Raw genomic sequence first — 23,089 nt, 5'->3', positions numbered from 1 at the left:
TAATAATGAAAAGAAGAGTACGGTATGCTCAAGAGGCCTTCCGCAAGGAGACCCCTTATCCCCATTACTATTCAACATTCTTACAACTGACATATTAAAGTTAATGACGAGGGTCAACATTGTACAATATGCAGATGATTTCGCACTTTTTTGTTCGGGAAAAAGAGTAGATGAATGTCAAAGGTTAATGCAGAAGAGTCTTGACGAAATGAAATTATTATTGGAAACGCGAGGCCTCAAAGTAGCTCCCAGCAAAACTAAGGTGGTTCTTTTTGCCAGAGGCAAGAGACAAAACCAGCTTAACTTAAAAATCGACGGCACTATAATAGAAAGAGTAGACACTTATAAATTTTTAGGTATGAACCTGGACTATAGACTAACGTGGAAGCATCATATTAGTCATTGCGCGAATAGCCTGACACAACCTCTGAACATACTCAAAGTACTGGCGGGAGGTGGGTGGGGCGTACACCCCATTCATATGAGAAGGTTATACACGGCACTCATTAGAAGCCGATTAGATTACGGGAGCATGTTTTACCACTCCGCTGCCGAAACTAATTCGGTGAGGCTAGACCGCATCCAGTCCAAAGCATTAAGAATATGTGGAGGATTTATCAGGACAACACCCATTCACGTGCTCCAAGCGGAACTCAGCGTACCTCCACTGAATGTCAGGAGATGGGCACTGGCTACCAAGACATGGATGAAGTGGAAATCTATAATAGATAACCCCATATTGGCAAAGGTGAAACTCATATACGAGCTTGTTGAAAGCAATACATACTATGAGAAAAGAAAGCTCCCTCTACTGGTAGGAATCCTAAAAGCCACAGAAAGTTGGGAGGTATTAAATACAAAATGCCTAGGTATGTATTCGCTGAGGAGGCCAGTTGGTACCTACGACCTCAGCTCTGTTATCCAACTAGAGGTCAAAGGAATAGACAAACCAAAACGGAGCATAGTATCCGATAAAGGAAGAGAGCGTGTCGAAAAAATGCTGACAGAGAGGTACGCAGGATGGAGCCACCTTTATACAGATGGATCCAAAGATCAGAATAGAGCAGGAGCAGCTCTTGTGATACCAGAAGTAGGTATAAACAAGAGCTGGAAGCTAAACCCAGCAATACCAATAATGACTGCGGAACTCATCGCGATAAACGAAGCAATTAAATACACTTTAAGCGATGATTTCTCGGCGCAATCCGCTGTCATTTTAACAGACTCCAAAAGCGCTTTACAACATCTTGCCGCAGCAACTCGCTCACATAACAGTAAAACCATAGCATACCACATCCTTGACCAGATCGACGCCAAGAAAAATAGAGGAGGAGATCTATGCCTTCAATGGATCCCATCGCACATGGGCATTGAGGGAAATGAAAGGGCAGATGAGCTGGCAAAGGTAGCCGGCCATTCAGGGGTACCACATCAGTGGATACCAGAAAACCTGGACTGGAATGAGGCTATAAAGAAAATGTGCCATAGTATGTGGATAGATTTTCACCATAGGGCATCATTAGAAAAGGGGAAATGGAGTAAGTCGATTCTACCAACACCACGAGAGGTGCCCTGGTTTGTAGAGTCTTCTTTGACGAGGAATGAGCTTAAGTTAATACTGAGGCTAAGAACAGGGCACACCATGGGCAAAAGATTTGATGTCCTCATGGGAAGAAGCGAATCGCAGCTCTGCGATGAATGTCATGTTTTAGAGGACATTGTACATATAGCACTGCAATGCCCCAAATATGAAGTTCACAGAGTACAGCTGCGAATTGCAGATATCTATGAGAATGTCGACGAATTGAAGGGTGTCCTGGCGGTGGGTAAGACGGAAGAGCTAGGCAAAATTGTAAAGTTATTTAACAGAATAGGAGTGAGGACCTGATCGACGTATCCCCTTCTAGAAGAGAAGAGGCGATATGACAGCGAGTCGCAGTCAAAGCCTCGGTAAAATCACAAAAAAAAAAAAAAAAGAATTTTATTAATTTGCTACTAATTACTCTACTAAAGAAAAATAAAAAACCTAACCTAGCCTAACTTCGTAATAGAATAGCTCTTGCTGATGCAGTTTTGGAACGCTGAGCTAGTTTGTGAACTAAAACGCCCCTTTGGTTTAGCAACCTTGATGTTAATGATTAATGAATGCTGACGAATGCGAAATCATACAAAATATACATTATTAGATTTTTTATTATGTAAAAAAGCCGCGTATCGCCAAACAAGAAAAGGTAAATACCTACGTTTGCTTCAGTCAAAAGTTTTTTCGGGAAACCTTACAATCATCAAGTTGCTTTCGCTACTAAATGGTAAAATCAATAATATTCAGTAGATTTTACATAAAAAAGAAAAATATTTATTAGAATCATCGATAAAGTCAACTTTATTGCAATAAATAAGATTATATTATTTTTATTTTATCCAATCCCGGTATTTAAAAAATATAATGAAGTAATCCCGGGATCGCTAATTTGGTTGGTGATTTAAATCTCAATTATAAAAAATAATGAGTACCACCTACCTATAATATGTTTCATTCAATACTCAATCAAGATTCAACGTTAAATTCTTACTATAACATTACCAATTACTATTTAAAATGATTGATTTAAATTAGATAATTTATTGACACTTTTGGTAGTCTTTCTTTAGCGGAATTTGGAACACGTCAGTGAGCATATTTTTTAGATTTTTTTAAAGCTTAGTGGAAAAGAACACTTACCCAAATTAATAGTGAAAGATGAATGCCATTTGGACAAACTTTTTTCTACGATTTTACTACTATAAAGTTTCCACAGCAAGTACCAACTAAAATTATATTTATTTAAATAAAATGACATAAAATAATTAATGTTTAGTCTACGTCGACTAGACAAAAGGCTTTCATTTGTTTTGAAGTATTTCACGTTTTTCAATTAAGTCGACGAGACGTTGAGTTTCAGAAAACGATAAGAGGTATAAACATCTAAATTCGAGTACCAGGAGAGCAGAGCATACGAGAAGATATCTAATATAATGACTGCAGACAATCCGAAACGGTGTGCACCCGTTCCACGTAATTCGATAAACAAACTTGCTCGCAGTTTCTGTCTACCTCCTCATACATCCTGCTTTGCTGTGAAGTTTAGTCGACGGAAAACGGGGGAAAATAAATAATTTAATAGTTCCTAAGCTAGAATGTTTTAGCATACATATTTCACTGCCTTTCGTTTCTTTACGGGCATCAAACAAAATTAAGGGTAGCTAACTCATTAAAGTCATAATAAAGTCAAACACAGAGCCATCTTTAATATTTTGGTTTATCTCCATAAGCTGAAAAATTATACTGAAAGTCTTCAATAGAATTACTAAGGCAGACTAAGTGAACAGATGAAAGACAATAATATTGTCTCATACTATGTATTAAAACTGCTTTTAGAGCAGAACGTTTCTTCCTCGCTTAACCTTGCCTGTTATGTGATGTCAAGCTATCTTACATATTAAGATATATAATATATTATATTTGAGTAAATATCTACTTCATATTTTAGCTATTCTTATCATTCATAAAACAAATAGAAAATCTCGACGAAGACGTATAAATTGTCATATTCGCCAAAACCGGTATTTACATTCTAAATGACTGTCATTTTATATCTGGATTTAGTTTTTTAGTAAGTAATTATCATAATGGTCACGACTAGTTTCTTCAGACGAAAAAGATTTGATTGATGACTTACATTATTAAATCGCTTCGGATTTTGATATATTTCACTTACGTGAGAGTGAGTTTAGTTAGACGTCGTTTTATGTTTTTTAGATACAGTCTACTTAGGTCACTTGGTGTGCTTTCGTGTACTTTCTTTTGTACACATTACTTTGAATTTGTAATTTGTTATGTCTATTATAAATGCGAAATAAATAGAATTTATAATATTAATACTATCGACCGAAGGTACTTGATGGAATTTAAATTCTAACGGATTTAAATTTTGTACTATTCAATTTGAGTCGATTTTTGCGACCCGGGTTTCGCCTTTCTCCGGGATTTATTACTAGGGTCTTGACGTTGTATACGCTTATTGATTGTATTATTAGTGATGGGGGTTTTTTACAAACACTTGTGTAGACATATTTTTATTGTGGTCCTTGACTTAATATGTAGGTGATAAAGTTTATACCTACTTTATTGTATTAATTTATTATATAAGTTAGAATTAATTGTATTCATTGTCGGCGTGTATTTACCTTTTGGTGAGTACAAGGTGCCAAACTTAAGATGCCAAAAGGCGAAAACACCATCGCAAAAATCGACTCACATGGTCTAGAACTGAAAAGAGATGTCACGGAGAATTGAAGCTTTCGAGATGTGGCTGTATAGGCGCATCCTCAAAATTCCGTGGACTGACCGGGTGATAAATGTTGAAGTTCTCAATCGAATGGGGAGGGACCGAGAAGTTCTACGTAGTATCAAAACCAGGAAACTACAGTACCTCGGCCACATTATTTGAGGACAAAAATACAGCATTCCCCAACTTGTCATTCAAGGAAAGATCAATGGGAAGCGTAGCAGAGGACGGCGCCGCATTTCATGGCTTAAGAACCTCCGTGATCGGTACGAGTGCAGCTCCACTGAACTGTTCCGGGTAGCAGACGACATAGATAAGATCGCCTTGATGGTGGCCGACCTCCGTTAGGGGATGGCACATTAAGAAGAAGAAGAAATCCATTAGAATTTAAATGTAATTTAATTTAAATATTTCATAAATTCAAACGTAAATTTCAGTACAGCCTTTAAATTAATATATATAAATATATATATTATCTATTAAAAGGGAAAGTATTTAATATTATATGGGAGTTTTTATTATTCTGTGACATAAATTTCTTAAGTTATGACATACATATTATTATCATTTTCCCGGAAACTCATGAAATTACGTTTAATCGGGTCAATATTTTCAGAAGACATTTACGTGCTCCCACATCGTGTACTTTAACTTATTAAATTAAATTAAACTGTCTTTCTATTGTACTTTGGCTGTGCCTACAGCATTATTACTTGGGCATTCATTAAAATTTTCAGGTAAAAAAATTTACCCCGGCAGTCACGGTCTAGTACATTATTTCGAGTTATAATAATAATATACAACTGGAAAACTTGTAAAAAAAGAGACGAAAATTTCTCGTATTTTCAATTTATAACCTAAACGATGATATTCTGTTGCTTTATTACAAGGATATAGCACCATTTGCGAATGTTGAGATACAACAACGTATTGCATTGCCCTGATAACTATCTTAGAAATAGTGAGCATCACTTGTTTATTCTCCCAAGGTGCCAATTGGGAGGGCGATAACTATGTTCAACCAAATTGCTTAAAGGTGTTGATATATTCCACTTGCGTGAGAGTGAGTTTGGGTGGCCGCTATTTTATAATTCTCCTTAGCAAACGGTGTACTTCTTTGAACTTCTATAGATGTATAATCGTATGTTCACTGCTTTTGTATGTTTATAATATGTTGTACTTTTATATTGTCATTTATTACTTTTCTTTTTCTTTCCTCTTTATAATAATGTTACATGTCATGTTGTGAACGTCTTAAGCTTATAATTTGTAATGTCCACAACATGTTTTAAAAAAATTAAATAAATAAATAATTGCAGGAAGGGTGTAATGTTTCATGATGCTGTCTATCGTGCAGTTATCGTGTTTTAAAATATCATTAAGTCTGACTCTTTCTTATTGTGTAATTTTACTTTTGCGATGTTCATGTCCGAATTTAATGTGTAAAATCATATCTAACGGCAGTGTTTTTAGTCTTGGCCTTGAACAACTGCGTGTATTATACCTACCTTATAACCGATCACTATACGAGCAAAAACACCACTTTAGATTGCTTCTCTAGTTTTATGAATGCATTAAAATATTAAAATTATATTAAATTATATAAAATATATTTTTTATGTATTGGTTTGCATTTACATAATATGTGTGCCACACGTATAATACATCATGATAACATATTATTATACATATACGTATTTATTACATATTTTTGTACGCGGCCGGGTTATTATTTTTCAGTACCTAGTCCATTCTAGTGGCAGAGCGCGCGAATTCGGCGCGGAAAACGTGCTTCCTGTATGTAGCTTGATAACAAAAAACTTAACACTTTTATGTGACAACTCCGCGTTGCTATTGTGATTGTTCGAAATAGGTTCTGAAAATGCTACCAGTATTTTACGTTAATATCTACAAAGGAATAAACAGTTGGTAAATTGCTATCACCACCTAATATTATCAAATCGAGTACATTATGGTACTCGATACAATATATCAACTAGGGAATCCAATCCCGGGATCCCGAGCTATTTTCGATACCTATGAATCCCGGGATTGATAAACATAATCCCGGGATTTCGGGATTGATTTTTTTATCATTTTTTATGGAAAATATAACAGAAAAAATACTTTTAATACAAAATAACTACATTAGAAATAAACTGAGTTTGAATGAAGTTTGATGTGTAGGTTGCCGATTCATTTTATTTTTTCACATAGATTATTAAAAATGAGAAAGATTGGTAAAAAAACAATGCTTCGCACTTTTAACAAAGTAATTCCACCATGATATCATACGTTTTACGGCAGTTTCATATTTGGCTGACTAATTAGATTTATGAAGCGGAAAGGCCATAAGTACGCCATGATTATTTGCTTTACTATTTTAAATCTCGCTGATCTATTCATTATGTCTTTACTATCAGAAATAGCAATCTCATATTAAATTCACATTATTATTTATATTACAATATTATTTACTCCATTAAACTTGTGTATTTCCAAGATTTAACGTATACAATATTAACAATAAATGTCTTAAATAGTATAAATTATACTAGATTTATTTTTGACCGATTTTATCAATGTTATTTGTAAATATAAAAATTTTATATTAACAATGGAAAAAAATCCCGGAATCCCGGAAAAATCCCAATCCGGGATTGTCAAATTGTAATCCCGAAATCCCGGGATCAGAATTTTGGCTCGGGATTGGATTCCCTAATATCAACAAACAAACACGGTCAGTTGCCAGTGTATAAGATAAAAGCTCGCATTCAACATACTAATTAAATTTCTAATTAAAAAGTGTAATGTATAACAATAAACAAACAGAGACTGGTTAAGTTAGTGAAAATGTGATGATTGATAATTCATTCACATTTAAAGTGTGATATTTTACCGTATTAAAAAGTATTTTTAAACTATTATGATGGGGGATAACAAGGTAACTTGGCTATTATGCAATACAGTCATGACTATGGAATCCAATCCCGAGCCAAAATCTTGATCCCGGGATTTCGGGATTACAATTTGACGACCCCGGGACTGGTCCCGGGATCGGCTTTTTTTCAATAGTTAATACAAAAATTTTATATATACAAATAACGTTGACAAAATCGGTCAAAAATAAATCTAGTATAATTTATACTATTTAAGATTTTTATTGTTAATATTGTGTAAGTTCAATCTATATGTACTTGCCAGACCCAAGATTCGAAGCTGGGACCAACAGCGTTATAGCCCAAGTGGCTGACAACCATTTCTCGTAAAAAACAAAATCTGTCAATATACCCTGTGGAGGCCCATATGATCCTATTAGGATCGGACATGGTCGAAAGAAGAAAATAAGTTCATTCTTGGAAATATGTAGGTTTAATGGAGTAAATAATATTGTTATATAAATAATAATGTGAAAGTAAAACAGTTTTATTTATTTATGAAAAGATAATATAATGTATTTATATGTTATTAAAAGTATTTTTCTATTATATTTTCGTTTTTATTTTATTTTCCATAAAAATTGATAAAAAAATCAATCCCGAAACTTTCGGAATTATGTTTACCAAGTCCGGGATTTATAGGTATTGAAAATAGTTTGGGATCCCGGGATTCGGGATCCTGGGATTGGAATCCCTAGTCATGACTCGTAAAGATCCAGTAAATACAGTCTTTACAAATTATTGTTGAAATTTCAACCACATTTCGAGGGCTTAGTGTCAAACAACACTATCTACAAAAGTGCAACTTTACAGAAGAGCCAAATTCGTTATTTTAGATTCTTGTAACTCAACAAGGGAAATGTTTATTTAAAACCTAATGTTAATATTTTATAATTTATTGTGTATTGTACATTTATCTTGCTTGTGATGATGTTAAAATGTATAGGGATAGTTTTTAAAAAATATGAACACAAGGGTAATTTATGCAGTTAGCGTTAAACTTTACTGACGATTTAATAAGAAATTAGAAAAGATTGACATAACATTGTTTGACTATCATGTAGCCGTAAATGTAAAATAACGTTATCTCAAAAAAAAAAACACTTTTTTGTAGATAACGTTGTCTGACTTTAAGCACTCGATTTATAAAAATCATAATTATTATAATATTATCAATATTTGGTACAGAAGAAAATATTTCTTCCAAATATTTGTGTATGAATTATAAATCTAAAAAAAAATCTTATTGTCACAATATAATATTTACTTTCAGTAAAATTGTAAAAGAAAAACAATTCGGAAAGGGTCGTCGATTATGTCCTTTGAACACTGCCTTATTGTGAAGGTAGAATAACAGACGTGAAAATCAATTAATAACAGACTACTGAATAAAAAAAATCTTCAGGCAGCAGATTTTTAATTCTTTCTACGGGTGTAAAAAAAACGCATAAAAAATACCTTCGACGACATGGAAACAATGTCCCAGGCATGAATTTTATCGATAACAAAATATGTACACAGATTTTTTTACAAATAAAATACAACAATGCTTTTGTCAATGTTTACTTGTAAAAAAATATTTGATGAAAACAGCATTCAATTCGGATTATTATTGTCGACACCAAGGGATTATTTTTTTGGGCGCCGGATACTGTGTGTGTCTGTACACATATGAATGTATATTAGAGTGTGCGTACAAATACTTATTCAATGGCTTGAAACAAATTTATTAAACGTATATATCTATAATATTTGTTTAAATAACAGATACGTCTGTTACACCATATATGGGTAAGCTAAAATGTATAAGCATGTTCTCTATCACTGGAACAAATATCCATTTAAAAGGGGAAAGTTTGTAGCAATCATAAAATTCAAAAAGAGTGACACACTTTAATATATATGTTTTGTTGTCAAAACAAAAAAATAGAGCGTTAACGATAGTCAGCATTTCTTCAATCATAACTAGATCAGTAAGGTTTGTTATGATTTGTTAATTGCGACAAGATCTCTCGTAATATATGTACTGCATCAGTTTAATTGGAAGGCCAATTCATGAATCCTCACTTACTCATCGAGTCCGTCACTCGACACACGAGTTTTTCACTCGACATAGTCAACCGTCATTCCACTCGAATCAAGTCTCTCAATTCGTTAATATAATCAATCTCTTGATATCGATCTCACCAGTACATCATTACCCGCGATTATAATCTTATGCTGCAAATTTTAGTACTGTATTTATTGTATTCTTGGAACGATAAATAAACTGCTCTCTCCTCCAAACAACCAAGCAACAACGACTTTATCTCCCCCACCTTTATTACTGCCAAAAGTGTACTTACAAAACGTTTTATTAATTTTAAAATACGCATGGTTATAGCAGTTTTTCATCTAGTTATGACACGTAAATGCGATCCTATACATGCTCAATTTAGATTTTTGTTTATTATTAAATATAAATTACCGATATGCATTCTAGAATAAAAATTAGATTAAACAGTAAAAATAAAATCGATAGGTACACATCAATCCGTTCAATTTGAAAAATAATTATTTTTTCGTTCGTCTAGCGGACTGTGGCTAAGAAAGCAGGTGAGTGCCTCTCAACTGAGTACCTGAGATAGCGAATAAGCATATAAATCCAAAAATGTAATTTAGTCCGTTTTTTAGTACCTACTGTCGAAGTGCATAGAAAAATGGAGGAGATATTTTATACTAAAGGAACGCCAAGCACATTTTGAGTTATATAAATATTATAAATTCTTATAATATATTATATTATGTAGGACCTATATTAATTATACACTTTTCATCGTTATTTTATTTTATTTTACTCATTTAATTGGTGTCATTGTGTGTTAATTGTCTATGTAATTATATTACCCATCATATTTATGCTAATAAACCTTATCGAAAAGAGTTTTTTGCGAATAATATTCAACATATTTTGAATATTAAATTTCGAAACGTGGCAACTAAATAATGACATTTTCACAAGGACTGTCGACATGCCGTTGAAGTGGGGGCTCTAGAGCAGTCATTCATGAACCACGTCCAGTTCACGAGAAATGCTGTAACATCTTGCGACATCTTGTGGCAGTTCTAAAAAGCTTTTCTCAAGTAACACTTATACACAACAAAATGCACGCTAATTAAGAATGTAAGAACTGTATGAAAAGTCTGAGATGTGAGAAGCGTGCGTCCATGTTTTACATTTTATCAAATTTAGTCAGGCACTTTTTTTAGCTTCTGACACGAAATTTTAAATTTCAATCGTAGTGCCTAGTTATTACTGACACTTTGAATGCAATATGATAAAATGATGATTGCTTAATATTAAAATACATGGTAAGTATTACATTAATGCATTTGAATAAAATATACGATCAAAAATCTTCATGTACTGCAAACAGATTACCTCATTGCATTCGAAAGTAATCAATAACTAGCACTACCATCGTAGCTCGTAATTCAGTACCCCGGCCTGTCTATAGTACCCTTGAGTTTAGAGAATGTACATGGCAATGAAAGTCTTCCCTTCCTGTATCCGCTCTTCTCGGTTCTCGGTCTTTCGTCGTTACGTACTTCTACTAAATTTAATTATCTCACCGATTCAACTCCTAGTCGCCTTTTATTTGATTCTAGATTAATCTATTAGGAAGAATACTACATATACTAAGGTATAATTCTACCACTGGATAATACGACTATTTTCTAACGATAATCTAATAACGAACTAATTTATTTATTACATATTATTAATATGCCTCCAAAACCTTGTATTATCTACATATTATATCGAGAAAATAATGAATGACAAAAAAACCTATCTAGGTCAAATATTATTAGTAGTAGAAAAGAATATGTAAGTATATAATTACGATATGCTTCTATCTTCAGTGAGTACCTACCTATCCATGAATTAATCTCGAGAATTATCTCGATTTTCAAAGATGATGTAAGTAAGTAACATATAATATATACTTATAAGAAAATGAAAAATGATTATAATTTCATATACGACTTCACGTTTTTGATAGGCAATTTCGTACTTGATAGATTCCATATTACGGCCGTGAACAAAGCAGTAAAATAATATCATTTAATGGCGAACGTCAAAATGGCTTTCACGGAATAAGAACCTACTAATCCAGTACTAAGTTTGAATAGTAGATTTTTCAATAGAAAATAGTATTAATTAGCAAAGGTCTGTACTGTGTACTTACTTTTATTAAGAGCATACTTCAGTGAAACGTCAAATAATTTTCAACTATAGGTGCGACGAAATTTCGGACTCGCTGGCAATCGGAGAGCGAAAGTCGAGCTGTGAACACGTCAATTTGTTTTGTGATGGCGACGGGGGAATTAATTCTTAAATCGTGTAAAGATGACTAAAAAACGTTACCCATTTACTTGAAAAAGAAAACATGTCAATGAATATATTATTATTATTACTAATAGAACAATAAACATAACATTAAATGGACGCATGTTGACTTTTTATGACAAATTATGTTTTGTTCTGCACGCGTCGTTTGGATAATCTTCGCGTCGCGTAGTCACGATCGTTTTAGACCATGCCCCAGCTGAATTATAGCCTTAAGGAGATTCTAGCCATAGAGTAATCATAGAGAGAGAAGTACGTATATATAATAAATTAAATGAAACCGAGGCTTGGAAATAGGCGTAGATTATTTTATTTACAATATAATATTATATCAATCGATGAAATATTTGTTTCACCACACGACCATTATTAAACCAAAGAATAATAAATTATTTATATGTTAAGACGAAGGAATGTAAGATAATTTCCATAAAAACAATTTTACATTCCAATCTTGTCTAAAATAAAGAAAAACTTTTTAATATTTTCAATTCATCTGAAAAGATTTTGAACAATGCGCTCAAAGGAGAGCTTGCGCATATGTGTATCATATACCATACAACGTAACGTATGTTCGGATATGTGCATTCGACGAAAAGGTTATTGTTTCGACGTTACAAAAGAGCATCGAAATACGGAAACAAAAGCTCGGAGTGTTTTCACAAGCCAAAGGCTTTCGCGCGAGAAAGCCCTGCCGGATAATAATTCTATTTTCTAGCCGCATTTTTTTTTACTTTTCCTCCCCTTTGTTATACCCGGGAATCATTCACAATGCAAATAAGTGCACTTTCAAAGCATCAGGCTTGCCTATACACACTGAGTCTTTCAAAACTGTACATCCATGCGTAATATAATGTATCGCACACTTTTCGATCTACAAAGTATGTTGAAATCTAATAAAGAAACAAAATTACAGTATCAGTAGTCAAAATTAAGTAAAAATTCACAAACAAAATTCAATGAATATAAATTACCGGTCAAAGTATTTTTCTTAAGGGCGGAATTACCTAACCGTTTTTTTTGTAACGGTACATGTTCAAACACGCGCGTTAACATCATTTTACTCCCTACTTCAATTATAGTTTGTCAATTTATGGCTACGGCCGTATGTTGTAGCTTAACCACTGGGGAATGCCAAAAGAAATGGCCTATTTCAAAAAAACACTACCTTATTCTTAGGTCAATAATTATTATAAAGCAATCATTATTCGTAGGATGTTTATCACACTTGAATCGTCAAAGACATAGCTTATAATGAGTATCTTTAGAATTATCTTCAAATGTGTTAATCTTGCCCATTTTTGAATAATAAAGTGCCCAATTCTTGTCAAATTTGGGATCACAGAGATTATCAATATAATTTTTTATCGTATATATTTCACTATAATAATGTCGATATAAATTATACTGATGGTTTTATAAATGCGTTTAAAAATTAATAAATGTAAAAAATCTTAACACCACTGCACAGCTATGTACTGAAATATGACTATATTCTGAAACATTAGAGCGAGAGGTTTAAAAGAATACTAGTTTATGTAATAAAAATACTTTATGCAGTCATCAAATGTTTAAAATAAATATAAAGGATAATAAGGCTTCAAAATCATATAAATAGATTATCTACAACGTTTAAGATATGTCCAGGATCATGCTTTGAAAATAAAACAAAAGCTCAATTTGACCTACGCTGAGCATGTCCCCCCTTAAGAGGGTGGCTCTCGATTGTTCATTTTATTGACAATAACGTATATCTTCCATACACAATTACAACGATCTAAAACATATTGGTCAGGTTATTGTTTATATAACATAATATATTGTTACTTTCCCGCGCGTGCTTTTTCGTTTATAATATTCGTAATGCTAAAAAACTGTTAAGTTCATAAAAAAACTGAATAGTTTAATTTTAAAACTATTAGCAAGACCAAGTACGTTAAGGGTAAAATTTGTTGAAATCCCTACACCGGCTTTGAATTAAGGTAAGTACCTATTATTGATAGGTACCTAGATTCAAACCACAAAAACCGATCATCAATATTAACTAAAACTGATAAACACTCTAGCGCATCTATTCTATACACAAGGCTGCTATCGGTGGCTATTAAGGGTAGTTTATCATGTTTATGTATTGAGGTATTATAATTATTACAATAAGCGTCTGAACTGTCAAAAAGTACAATGTTGTAACAGCACCTCTCTTGGGTGTGTTAACTTTTAGAGCGAGACACCATTGATACCCGCCGATAGTGGCATTGTGCATATAATAAATGGGCAGTTACGTAACTATTAGTTAATTTTATAGTAATTAGGTATGGTGCAGGTTGCTAAATATATAAAGCACATTGGCCAGAATATGTTGAATTTCTGATATATTTCCTAAAAGTGTATTGTTTTCTTCAAATCAAATATATATTGTAGCAGGCGTACTGACACATTCATTCACATTTACCATGAATAGACTTCAGGAATAAGTATTACCTTGCTTACCATATCTTCATATTAATAGCCCCCCTCCCCCCATTCAAAGTATGTGAATGCCTGTATCGCTATATTAAATTTAAACTATAGCTAATAGCAGTGGCGACCCGTGAGTTATTTTACTGGGTGTTCACTTTTTTTTTAAGTATGTTTTTGTTCATTTATATGAGAAATCCATTTTTCTGTTTTTCATCGAAACAATTTTTTCAATCACACGTTTGTTGAACTCAGGAATCTCTTGTTTCATTCTTTTTTCGATACTGAGCACACATAATGCGTTCAATCTTGGTTGCGTGATGGTGTTTCTGCTAAAACACTTTCCGATCCGCTTGAGTGTGAAAAAACATCTTACACTTTCCACTGATGTCATCGGAATAGTGCAAATCAAGTTTAATATAATATAGTAGAACCGTTTCCGTCATGTGTCAATAAGATTTTTTTCTATTAAAATGTTTAATAATGCTAAGGCACCAATCAGCATTATAAAAATATTCAAGCTGTAAATAACAGATAATTCATTTTTGAGTTTATTTTTATCTAAAAAGCCATACGTTTTGGTCACCAAATTAAAATCATTTGTTGGAAAAGATTTATGATAATTAATAAATTGTTAGAATACAATAATTTGAATGCTAAAAATGATCAGACGAACATTACTGCCGTTGCAGTCATTCTCATTACAAAGCATTACTTGAGCGCTCTGGGAATGCGCTCCCATGATCATTGTATATAATTAAAATAGCCGGTTAAAAACACATATTAGAGTTTGTTTTTGTATAAATGAATTATTAATGACGATGGTAATAGATCAGAACATTTTTAATAAATTAAATATTTAAAAAATATATTTTCTTTTCGCATAAATTGTGTGGGTGATGGGTGTTCAGCGCTCTAGCGCTCTCAGGGGCGCATCGCCACTGGCTAATAGCGATAATGGTGTCTTATGTAGGTACTGTAGACATTTATCTTCAAATGAACTAAAAGAATATAATACTTATACCGTACAATTAATACAGTTACATTAACAAGATGCAAGAATTCCATGAGATGTCTCAGGGTAACTACCGAGTCAAATTAATTCATTTAACCAACGCCAAATAAAACTTTCATACTGTTTTAATCCAATTTTCCTTGAAAGTCTCGAAAGTAATTTGCTGTGTTTCTTTATTTTCAGATACCGTCAGTGATTTCTCCGAGGAGAGCAACGTTAACTGTGAAAACTAAAAACAATCAATTACAAAGTGAAGTGATCCATTGCGAAACGAAAGGTCGAAGTGAATCAACTTCGGCGACAAAGTTGAGTGTTCGGTGTGAAAATCTATACAAAGGTAAAGACCGCTCCGAAGAGAATCAGTATGGTTTCTAACAAGCCGCAACGGTCTTTACTAACGATTCGTTCAATTAACGGATTAACGGGGACTGCCATGACGCTGGCGACAGCAGCGCTTGCTACCTGGGCCTTCATTGTCGATGGTAAGTGAATTGATTTATTGAACTATTTTCTATATAGTTATCATATATTTGAATGTTGATCTATCATTTCATTAACCTGGATGACGGCCTTACATTTCGGTCCGACGAGTTGCGCTATCATGTACTTCCACAGAACTCAACCATTCGCTCGGCCTCTACGAGTTACATTTTGGAAGCTTTCTACTTCTATGGTACTATCGAATGACTAGATACTCTTCTTGTGCACTTATATTGAGAAACGAAAATAATTATACCTAGGTATATCAAAAATATTACTAACAATAACGAATCCAAAACAAATATTAAGAGAAATCCTGACCCGATATATTAATAAGTTAATATTTTTTTCGTGCAATCACTTATTAAAATTCTGCCACTATCAAGGTGATGTTAGTTTTATCCTTTAATAGCACGTAATTTTAATTTTATTACTTACTACTTACTTCACCTTATCACGCCCGAGCATTGGGGCATAGAGCAAGCACATGGTCGCGCATCTTCTATAGGTCAATCGCTCTCTAGGTCTACTGCCTCCTTCTATGTGAGACACGCAAAGCATAGATCGTTTTTGTAGCACTGCTGCAGGGTGAGGGAGGGTCGGTCATGGCGATGAAACCCTTGAGGTGACACTGCCACTGTGGTACTCTCTGGTGGTATCCGGAACACATGTCCCGACCACATGAAGCTTCTCTCTATGACTACCTCATTTAACGAGGGCTGCCATGTCCGCTTACAAACCCGAGTGTTTGCAACGCGGTAGTAACAATGTGCTCTTAAGGTGATACATCAGTGAAACGGAAAATAATTTTCAGCTATAGGCGCGACGAAATTTTGCACTCGCTCCCATTCGGAGAGAGAACGTCGAGCCGGAAACATGACATTTTGTTTCGTGATGGCGACGGGCGTATTAATTCTTAAATCGTGTAAAGATGACTAAAAACGTTACCCATTTACTTTAAAAAGAAAACATGTCAATGAATATAAATTATTATTGTTACTGATAAAACAATAAACAGAACATTAAATGGACACATGTTGGATTTATAAGACAAAACATATTTCGTTTGACATGCGTCATTTGCACCCGCGACCCGCAATCCGCGCATCGCCTAGCCACGATCTTTTTAAACCGTGCCTCAACTGAGGTACGGCCTTAAGATTTAGCGAAGACATTGATTCTAAAAGCTCAAAAGTCTAAATCTTTGGAGCCTGATAACAAGTTGCCATGTCTCACAGTCGTGCAGGAACACAGGTGGCCTCAACCTCCATATGACTTGCCTTATTTTAAATTACAAATACGGAATTAGAATACATTCTCGATTAAACAGTATTCGAAATTATCCGCTAGAAGAGTTAGCTAGTGGCCTAATGAATAAAACATTTACCATTTACCCTACGAAGTCTGCTCGGTAGATTTTTTTAAATAAGGGTGTTTCTGAGAATGTTATAAATGAAAAAAATTCGTCAAGGTTAATAAGATTTCGTTAAATAAAAAAATTACCACATCGACAGTGAAAATTTATCAAAATTAGTTTTCTCGGATAGTTTCAAATTGGTAAAAAAGCTCCACAGATTCGCAGTATTTTCTCAATCGCCTCAACACTGTCCCAGAATACATTTCCCTTCCGACTTGACCCCTCGTGATTCCAGGAATCATCATATCTGGGCCGTTTCCTCTGATTTGATATCATATCACACCATTACGCCGCCGTTCATAACTTTACATAAGCAGAGAATAGCGTCGCAGTAGATATGTTTCCATTTACGGACGGACATTTTATTTCTGAGGCACATCCTGAGACATTTTTACTAAAAGCTTTTTTCATTTATAGACATTTTTCCCCGACTATTTTACAAGCTTTTTGATAGATTATTTTCATAGTACGAATTTTGTGGGATCAAATAAGTTTTAGAAGAGAAAACGAATCTTACAGGCTTACTAAAAGTATGTTCTTATATTCAATTTCAATTCAATTCAATTCAATTCAATTTATTCATTTTTAACATATTGTGGACTTCTAATGGATTCAAGCTCTGTACTATTCCATTTAAGTCGTTTTTTGCGACCCGGGTTTCGCCTTTCGGCATCTTCAGGCGTCGTGTAGATGCCGAAGATGCCGAAAGGCGAAACCCGGGTCGCAAAAAACGACTTAAATGGAATAGTACAGAGCTTGAATCCATTAGAATTTAAATTCAAATTCCATCAAGTACCTTCGGTCGAAAGTATTAATATTGTGGACATTACAAATTATAAGTTTAAGACGTTCACACCATGAAATTAACCGTTTAAGTGCCCAAAGCGTCTTTGGACGCCCTAATTACACCAATTCTTATGTTAATTACTATCAATTAACTAATTGCGGCATAGAAAGGATTAAGAAACAAAGAAATATAAAACAGTATTACATAAAAAAAGAGATAGATAGTATGTTATTAAACAGTAGAAATATGTACATACAAAAATATTAATTAGATAGGTACATGGAAGTACACCGGATGAGTTAAGCAGACCCTATTTTAAAAAAATATAAAATAACGTCCACCTATACTCATCCTCACGTAGGTGGAATATATCAACACCCGAAGCAATTTCGTTGAACATAGTTATCGCCCTCCCAATTGGCATTACCAGTGGCAGGTTGGCTCTGCACCTTGGGAGAATAAACAACTGATGTTCTCTATTTCTAAGTTAGTTATCAGGGACACACAGGTCAACACTGCCCAGAATGTCAGAGTTCTTATTTATACCTCGTATAAGTCGAAAAAAATACGTAGCTAAATAAAGATTTCTTCTAAATTGCAAACTGCAGTATGTAAGCATGCCTAAGAGAAAGTCAGTTGGATAAAGCCACGGATAGTATCCGTACAACCTCAAATAAAGGAGTCTCAAGAATTTCTTCCGAACCCTCTCCACCATAAGGCCATACTTCAACTGATGCGGTGCCCAAACAATAGACCCACTCTCAAATGGCATACTCACTCAGACAATTTTGTTGAAAAAATCTATTACCCGTGATATTAAAGAAAATTAATAATCATTATGATAATCATTGCCCCCACAAGGGGGGGCTGACAGGGCTCTAGCCCGAGGGCCCGGGCTTAGATGGAGCCGGCGTGGCGGGTCAACCAGTTAAGTGAGAAAAACACACTACAAATTTGATATAATATTAAATAAAAGTCGCCATTTTACTTAATGAGTATTAACATTTAAAAATATGTAGCTGTCCGTTGTTATTTGATTATTCGCATAATTAAATAATAATTTTACGTGCAGAATTTTATTTTATAACTATTTTAACTGTGTTTCCTAACATAAAATGTTTTGATATAAACTTAAAATAAGGGGTGCATGTTACTTGGCTACCACAAAAGGAAATCGCGATCCGTGCTTTATATAATATGCTAAGTGCTGACAATTGACAACTGGATTTATTTAAAAATTCACTAAAAATACACGGAATACCTTTGACCCTGGGGTTCCATGGAAACCACTTGGAGAACACTACTGTAGAAAATCACACTGCCCTTAACCTTATCGATAGTTAGGGGGCGCCATAGGTACAGGCCCGGGGGCCTGTTTCAGGATGCGGGAGCCATAATGACAATACATAAGTAGAAAGCAGCCCAAAGATAGACATAAGGGATAGCTGGAACGCCTAAATAGTTAGCTAAGCTGTGGAAGTAGATACGTAGAAACGTCACGCGCATGAACGAGAGAAATAAATTCAGTTTGGAAATGCTTTCATCCAGAAGTGGATTAATCCAAGCTGATGATAATGTTGACAGTGCAAAATAATAATTGTGTAATAACCATTTAAATAATGTTTAACATAACTACCGGACGGTCAAATTAAATGGGTTACGATTCTCAGTCATGTTTTTAAATTTTAGTAATACCTACTGATCGGAGTGTATCCTTTAAAATTTTGAATTAAAATTTTAGTTTACAGCTAACGAAGTCAGAGATTTTTTTATTCATTATTGAATAATGCAAAACCATCAAATAAACAAACTTTTTAAAAAATCTTCCACGAACCTAAAATACGTTTACTAAACATAGAAGTCAAATTTTAGATGAGTCCATAAAATCTTTTATTGTTACTTATGAACAATATCTTCATAATATTTTCATCTACACTGTAAACACTATCAAATACGAGCAGTAAAAATATTTACTGAAATACATATTGTAAAATCGTTCAAGTTTAGTGTAAGTATATAAATCAGAATAATAATAAAATGTAATATGAAATAATAAAGAAAAGAAATATGAAGGTTGGAATATTGAATAGTACATTGTCTATAGAAGAAAAAAAATATTATAATACCGACCATTTTCACTCATGCGCAAAGTTTATATTATTAACAGAAGGTTTTTTAAGAAATAGTTATTAACCATTCGTCGAAGTCAATGGGTCCTTTTCTTGTATCGAGTAATTTACGCAAAATACATAATACTGTACATGTACTATTGAAAATAGTTTCATAATCTCTCTCAATACCGTTCGTACTTTCCTGCTAAATATTTATATTTAACTGGGTGGAATGCCAATTAAAGGATGTCCGAAAAAATCTCAAGATTATTTTTAATTAATACAAATTTTATGCTGGCTTTATACTCTATAATATTAAGGAACGTGTCTCGTGTAAAATAACAGAATAGGTTAGTACCTTCCATCATTTTTTTACCACTGTTAAGGAAACTCATTGCGTATGTAAAAGTATCATTAATGAAGACGTCATCAGACAGAATGTTTTTTAAAATCTTTCAATATTTGTTTTTCATGCTTTGCAAAATATTCGCATGCATTTTAAGGAACGTACAATTTAATTAATAAATATTTTTTCAGTGCGCAATGCAAATGGCAACAACGCTATTTTCATTTGTTTTGTTCATCTGTCAACGACTTAGAAATAATGTTTTTGTTATTCTAATTGCGCAGAAGACCCACGCGCATTTCAGGATTCATTTTTTGGATAATTCAAAATTATATTATAAGGATTAAATACTTAATAATTTGTAAAAATCTTCTATTTGAAACAATGCCACATCTAATAATAACAAATAACTAAGTACAATATTTACATACACATTACATCACTTGAGTGTTCCTGCATCAGATGACAGAGCCACTCCATGACTTCCCCTCTTATCTAATTTCCTCTCTCTCCGCACCCAAATGTCCTATTCCCTCTGGCACTCCGTGAGTGTCCCACTGACCGCCAATTGACCAATTGTCGAATCCAATTGTCGGGCTATTATAATCGGAACAGCTATGAGCCCAAGGAAGGTTCGGTCTTGTCCGGCATTATTTGTGGATCGCGTTTAGCATTCGCATAATACAAATGAGTCTCGTGGAACGAATAACTCGACGTACTTATAGGGCCTAGGACACGATATCACGAGGATAGTTGATTTCATTTTAGACATTGTAAAAAGATGTTCCTTGAATCAAATCATTCAGTTGAAATAGACAATAATATTAATGCATTCATGTAAATTACAAAATTTATTTAATATGATAAAGCTGTAATTTTTATTCCTTAATGGAGCTTTTTACGACTTTTACGTGTGCCAGCCCATCAATTACAGACAGTGGAAATTTTTTGTGTTGATTGAACATACATAATTCTGAAAAGAGAGATGAATAAGACAAAAATGAGAAAATGTAGCCAATAGAAAAATCTTTTTCAAAAAAAATAAGACACCCGGCAGGATCGAACCTGCCTGCGTCTCTTGGGTATCGCGCCCGTGCATTTAAAATTATTAGCAAATTCAAGTAAGTTACAACAGAAAATTTTGGAGTGATCCGTGACGTCGGTTAGTAATTAAAATAATAAATTCTTTAATTTAGAATGCAAAAATCGATCGCCTACCGTAACTTAATTTGGAGAGCGCTTATGAGCAGGTATTAAAAAGGCCAATAGTTAAAATTTGTCGCAATTAAGCATGTCAGTCGTAGCATAGTGGTAAGTTCAGTAGAAGTACGCAGTAGAACGATTCGTTTCCCAAAGATCGGTTGACGTCCACGGTATGAATTTGCGTGATAATTCGGGTAAGTATTAGACTCCGTATAGATAGTACAGACAGTCCAATATATTAGTATAATTTTTAATTCATCATTTTTGGGAACTATAATATCATATCGTGTTGTTTTTTCAAACTTATGCACAATGCAAAAGGATTATTTTAATTCATAAGTACTTACACCTAACCCCCGTTTAGTACGCAGCGAATCGCGCGATACAAAGTTGCTAAACCATTTTTAGCCAAGCGGTTTTAGTGGATGCGTGGAACGGTATGGAGTTTTCACATTACACATCTGTAAACAATGGTCGCGCGATTTTGTATCGCACGGTAATATTAGCTGTGAATGAAAATGGGGGGTTACACTTTGGAAGCAGACCAATGCTATGCATAGATGAAATGTATATGCATAGAAAACGTTGTTGCTGACCACGTATTTTTTATGTATAACTTAAAAAGCTCATGATTATGCTCATGATTAATTTACAATATGCACCCTTATTGCACTGTAGGTAGCATTAATTTCAAATTACATACAATATACATTATACACTGTACGTTAGGCATGTAAGGTTTAACCATCCGTATTAGCTGTTACATTAGAGTGAATTTCAAATGTTTATGAGCAAAAAATATCCCTTCTGTCTTCAGATTACCAATTATTTTACATGATTGAATTACGAGTAAATGTAGTTTATAAATTTACAATTTTATTTAAATGATTTACAAATATTTTATGGTAATTTGAAAATGACAATAAAATAAAACGATGAAAAACCATACCAAATCAATCTGTATTCTCAGTATATCAAGTTCATTCAAACGATATATATACGATCTAATAATGGTCATGATCAATAGACACAATAAAATATCCAATAATATTCCAATTGGATGGCTTACGTATTTAATTTTGTTAAAACTAATCAAGGGTAAAGATAAGACGTCATTTTGTAAGATGTGTCACCATAATTATATGGGAATAAATCAATGAAAAAAATGTAACCAATTCATTCAAAATTATTAAAATTTAGATATGTGACACTACTATCAATTACTTAAGGCTATACGTACTGTATAAAGATCTTTTAGTGCAGGATCCCATAGACTTTTCGTATACATAATATGCGGAACGCATTCTGACAATTCTGACAATTCTGACAGGTTTTAATTTTTTTTCTTATAACCCATCAAAAATTGTTTTGTGTTCTTCAATAAAACCAAGACCGAATCAGGGATTGATTGAAAATGCAATAATTGTACCATGCCAGTAGAACGGTTCGTCCCATTTGAAAAAATAAAAATAGCCGGTAGTGCAATGTGTTCAAAATTATCGATTCTTAGGATCCTCCTCGGCTTAAATTGTTTTATTTAGTAATATTTTTGTATAGAATCACCCAGATTGGTTTCTTTACCATATAGTATATGCATATGACATTAGTTTTAGTAT

The 23,089-nt window shown here is 33.6% G+C and overlaps 2 protein-coding genes across 2 annotated transcripts in view; one reads left to right on the top strand and one right to left on the bottom strand.

The window, feature by feature from the left end:
• LOC147065719 (coiled-coil domain-containing protein 174) overlaps positions 1–23,089 on the bottom strand; it is a 375,807-nt gene that overhangs the window by 233,294 nt on the left and 119,424 nt on the right. The window lies entirely within an intron of this gene.
• LOC147065720 (uncharacterized) overlaps positions 15,358–23,089 on the top strand; it is a 115,948-nt gene continuing 108,216 nt past the window's right edge. The window contains exon 1 of the mRNA XM_085956849.1: positions 15,358–15,611. Coding sequence (XP_085812975.1) covers positions 15,494–15,611 — 118 coding nt within the window. The 5' untranslated portion in view covers positions 15,358–15,493. The remainder of the gene's footprint in view (positions 15,612–23,089) is intronic.

Source organism: Rhyacophila brunnea, unplaced genomic scaffold (assembly GCF_057557595.1).
Source record: "Rhyacophila brunnea isolate RB1 unplaced genomic scaffold, BYU_Rbru_1.0 scaffold_6, whole genome shotgun sequence".
Taxonomy (NCBI): domain Eukaryota; kingdom Metazoa; phylum Arthropoda; class Insecta; order Trichoptera; family Rhyacophilidae; genus Rhyacophila; species Rhyacophila brunnea.
Note: the sequence above shows the minus strand (reverse complement) of the source record. Positions and strands in the feature narration are given on the sequence as shown.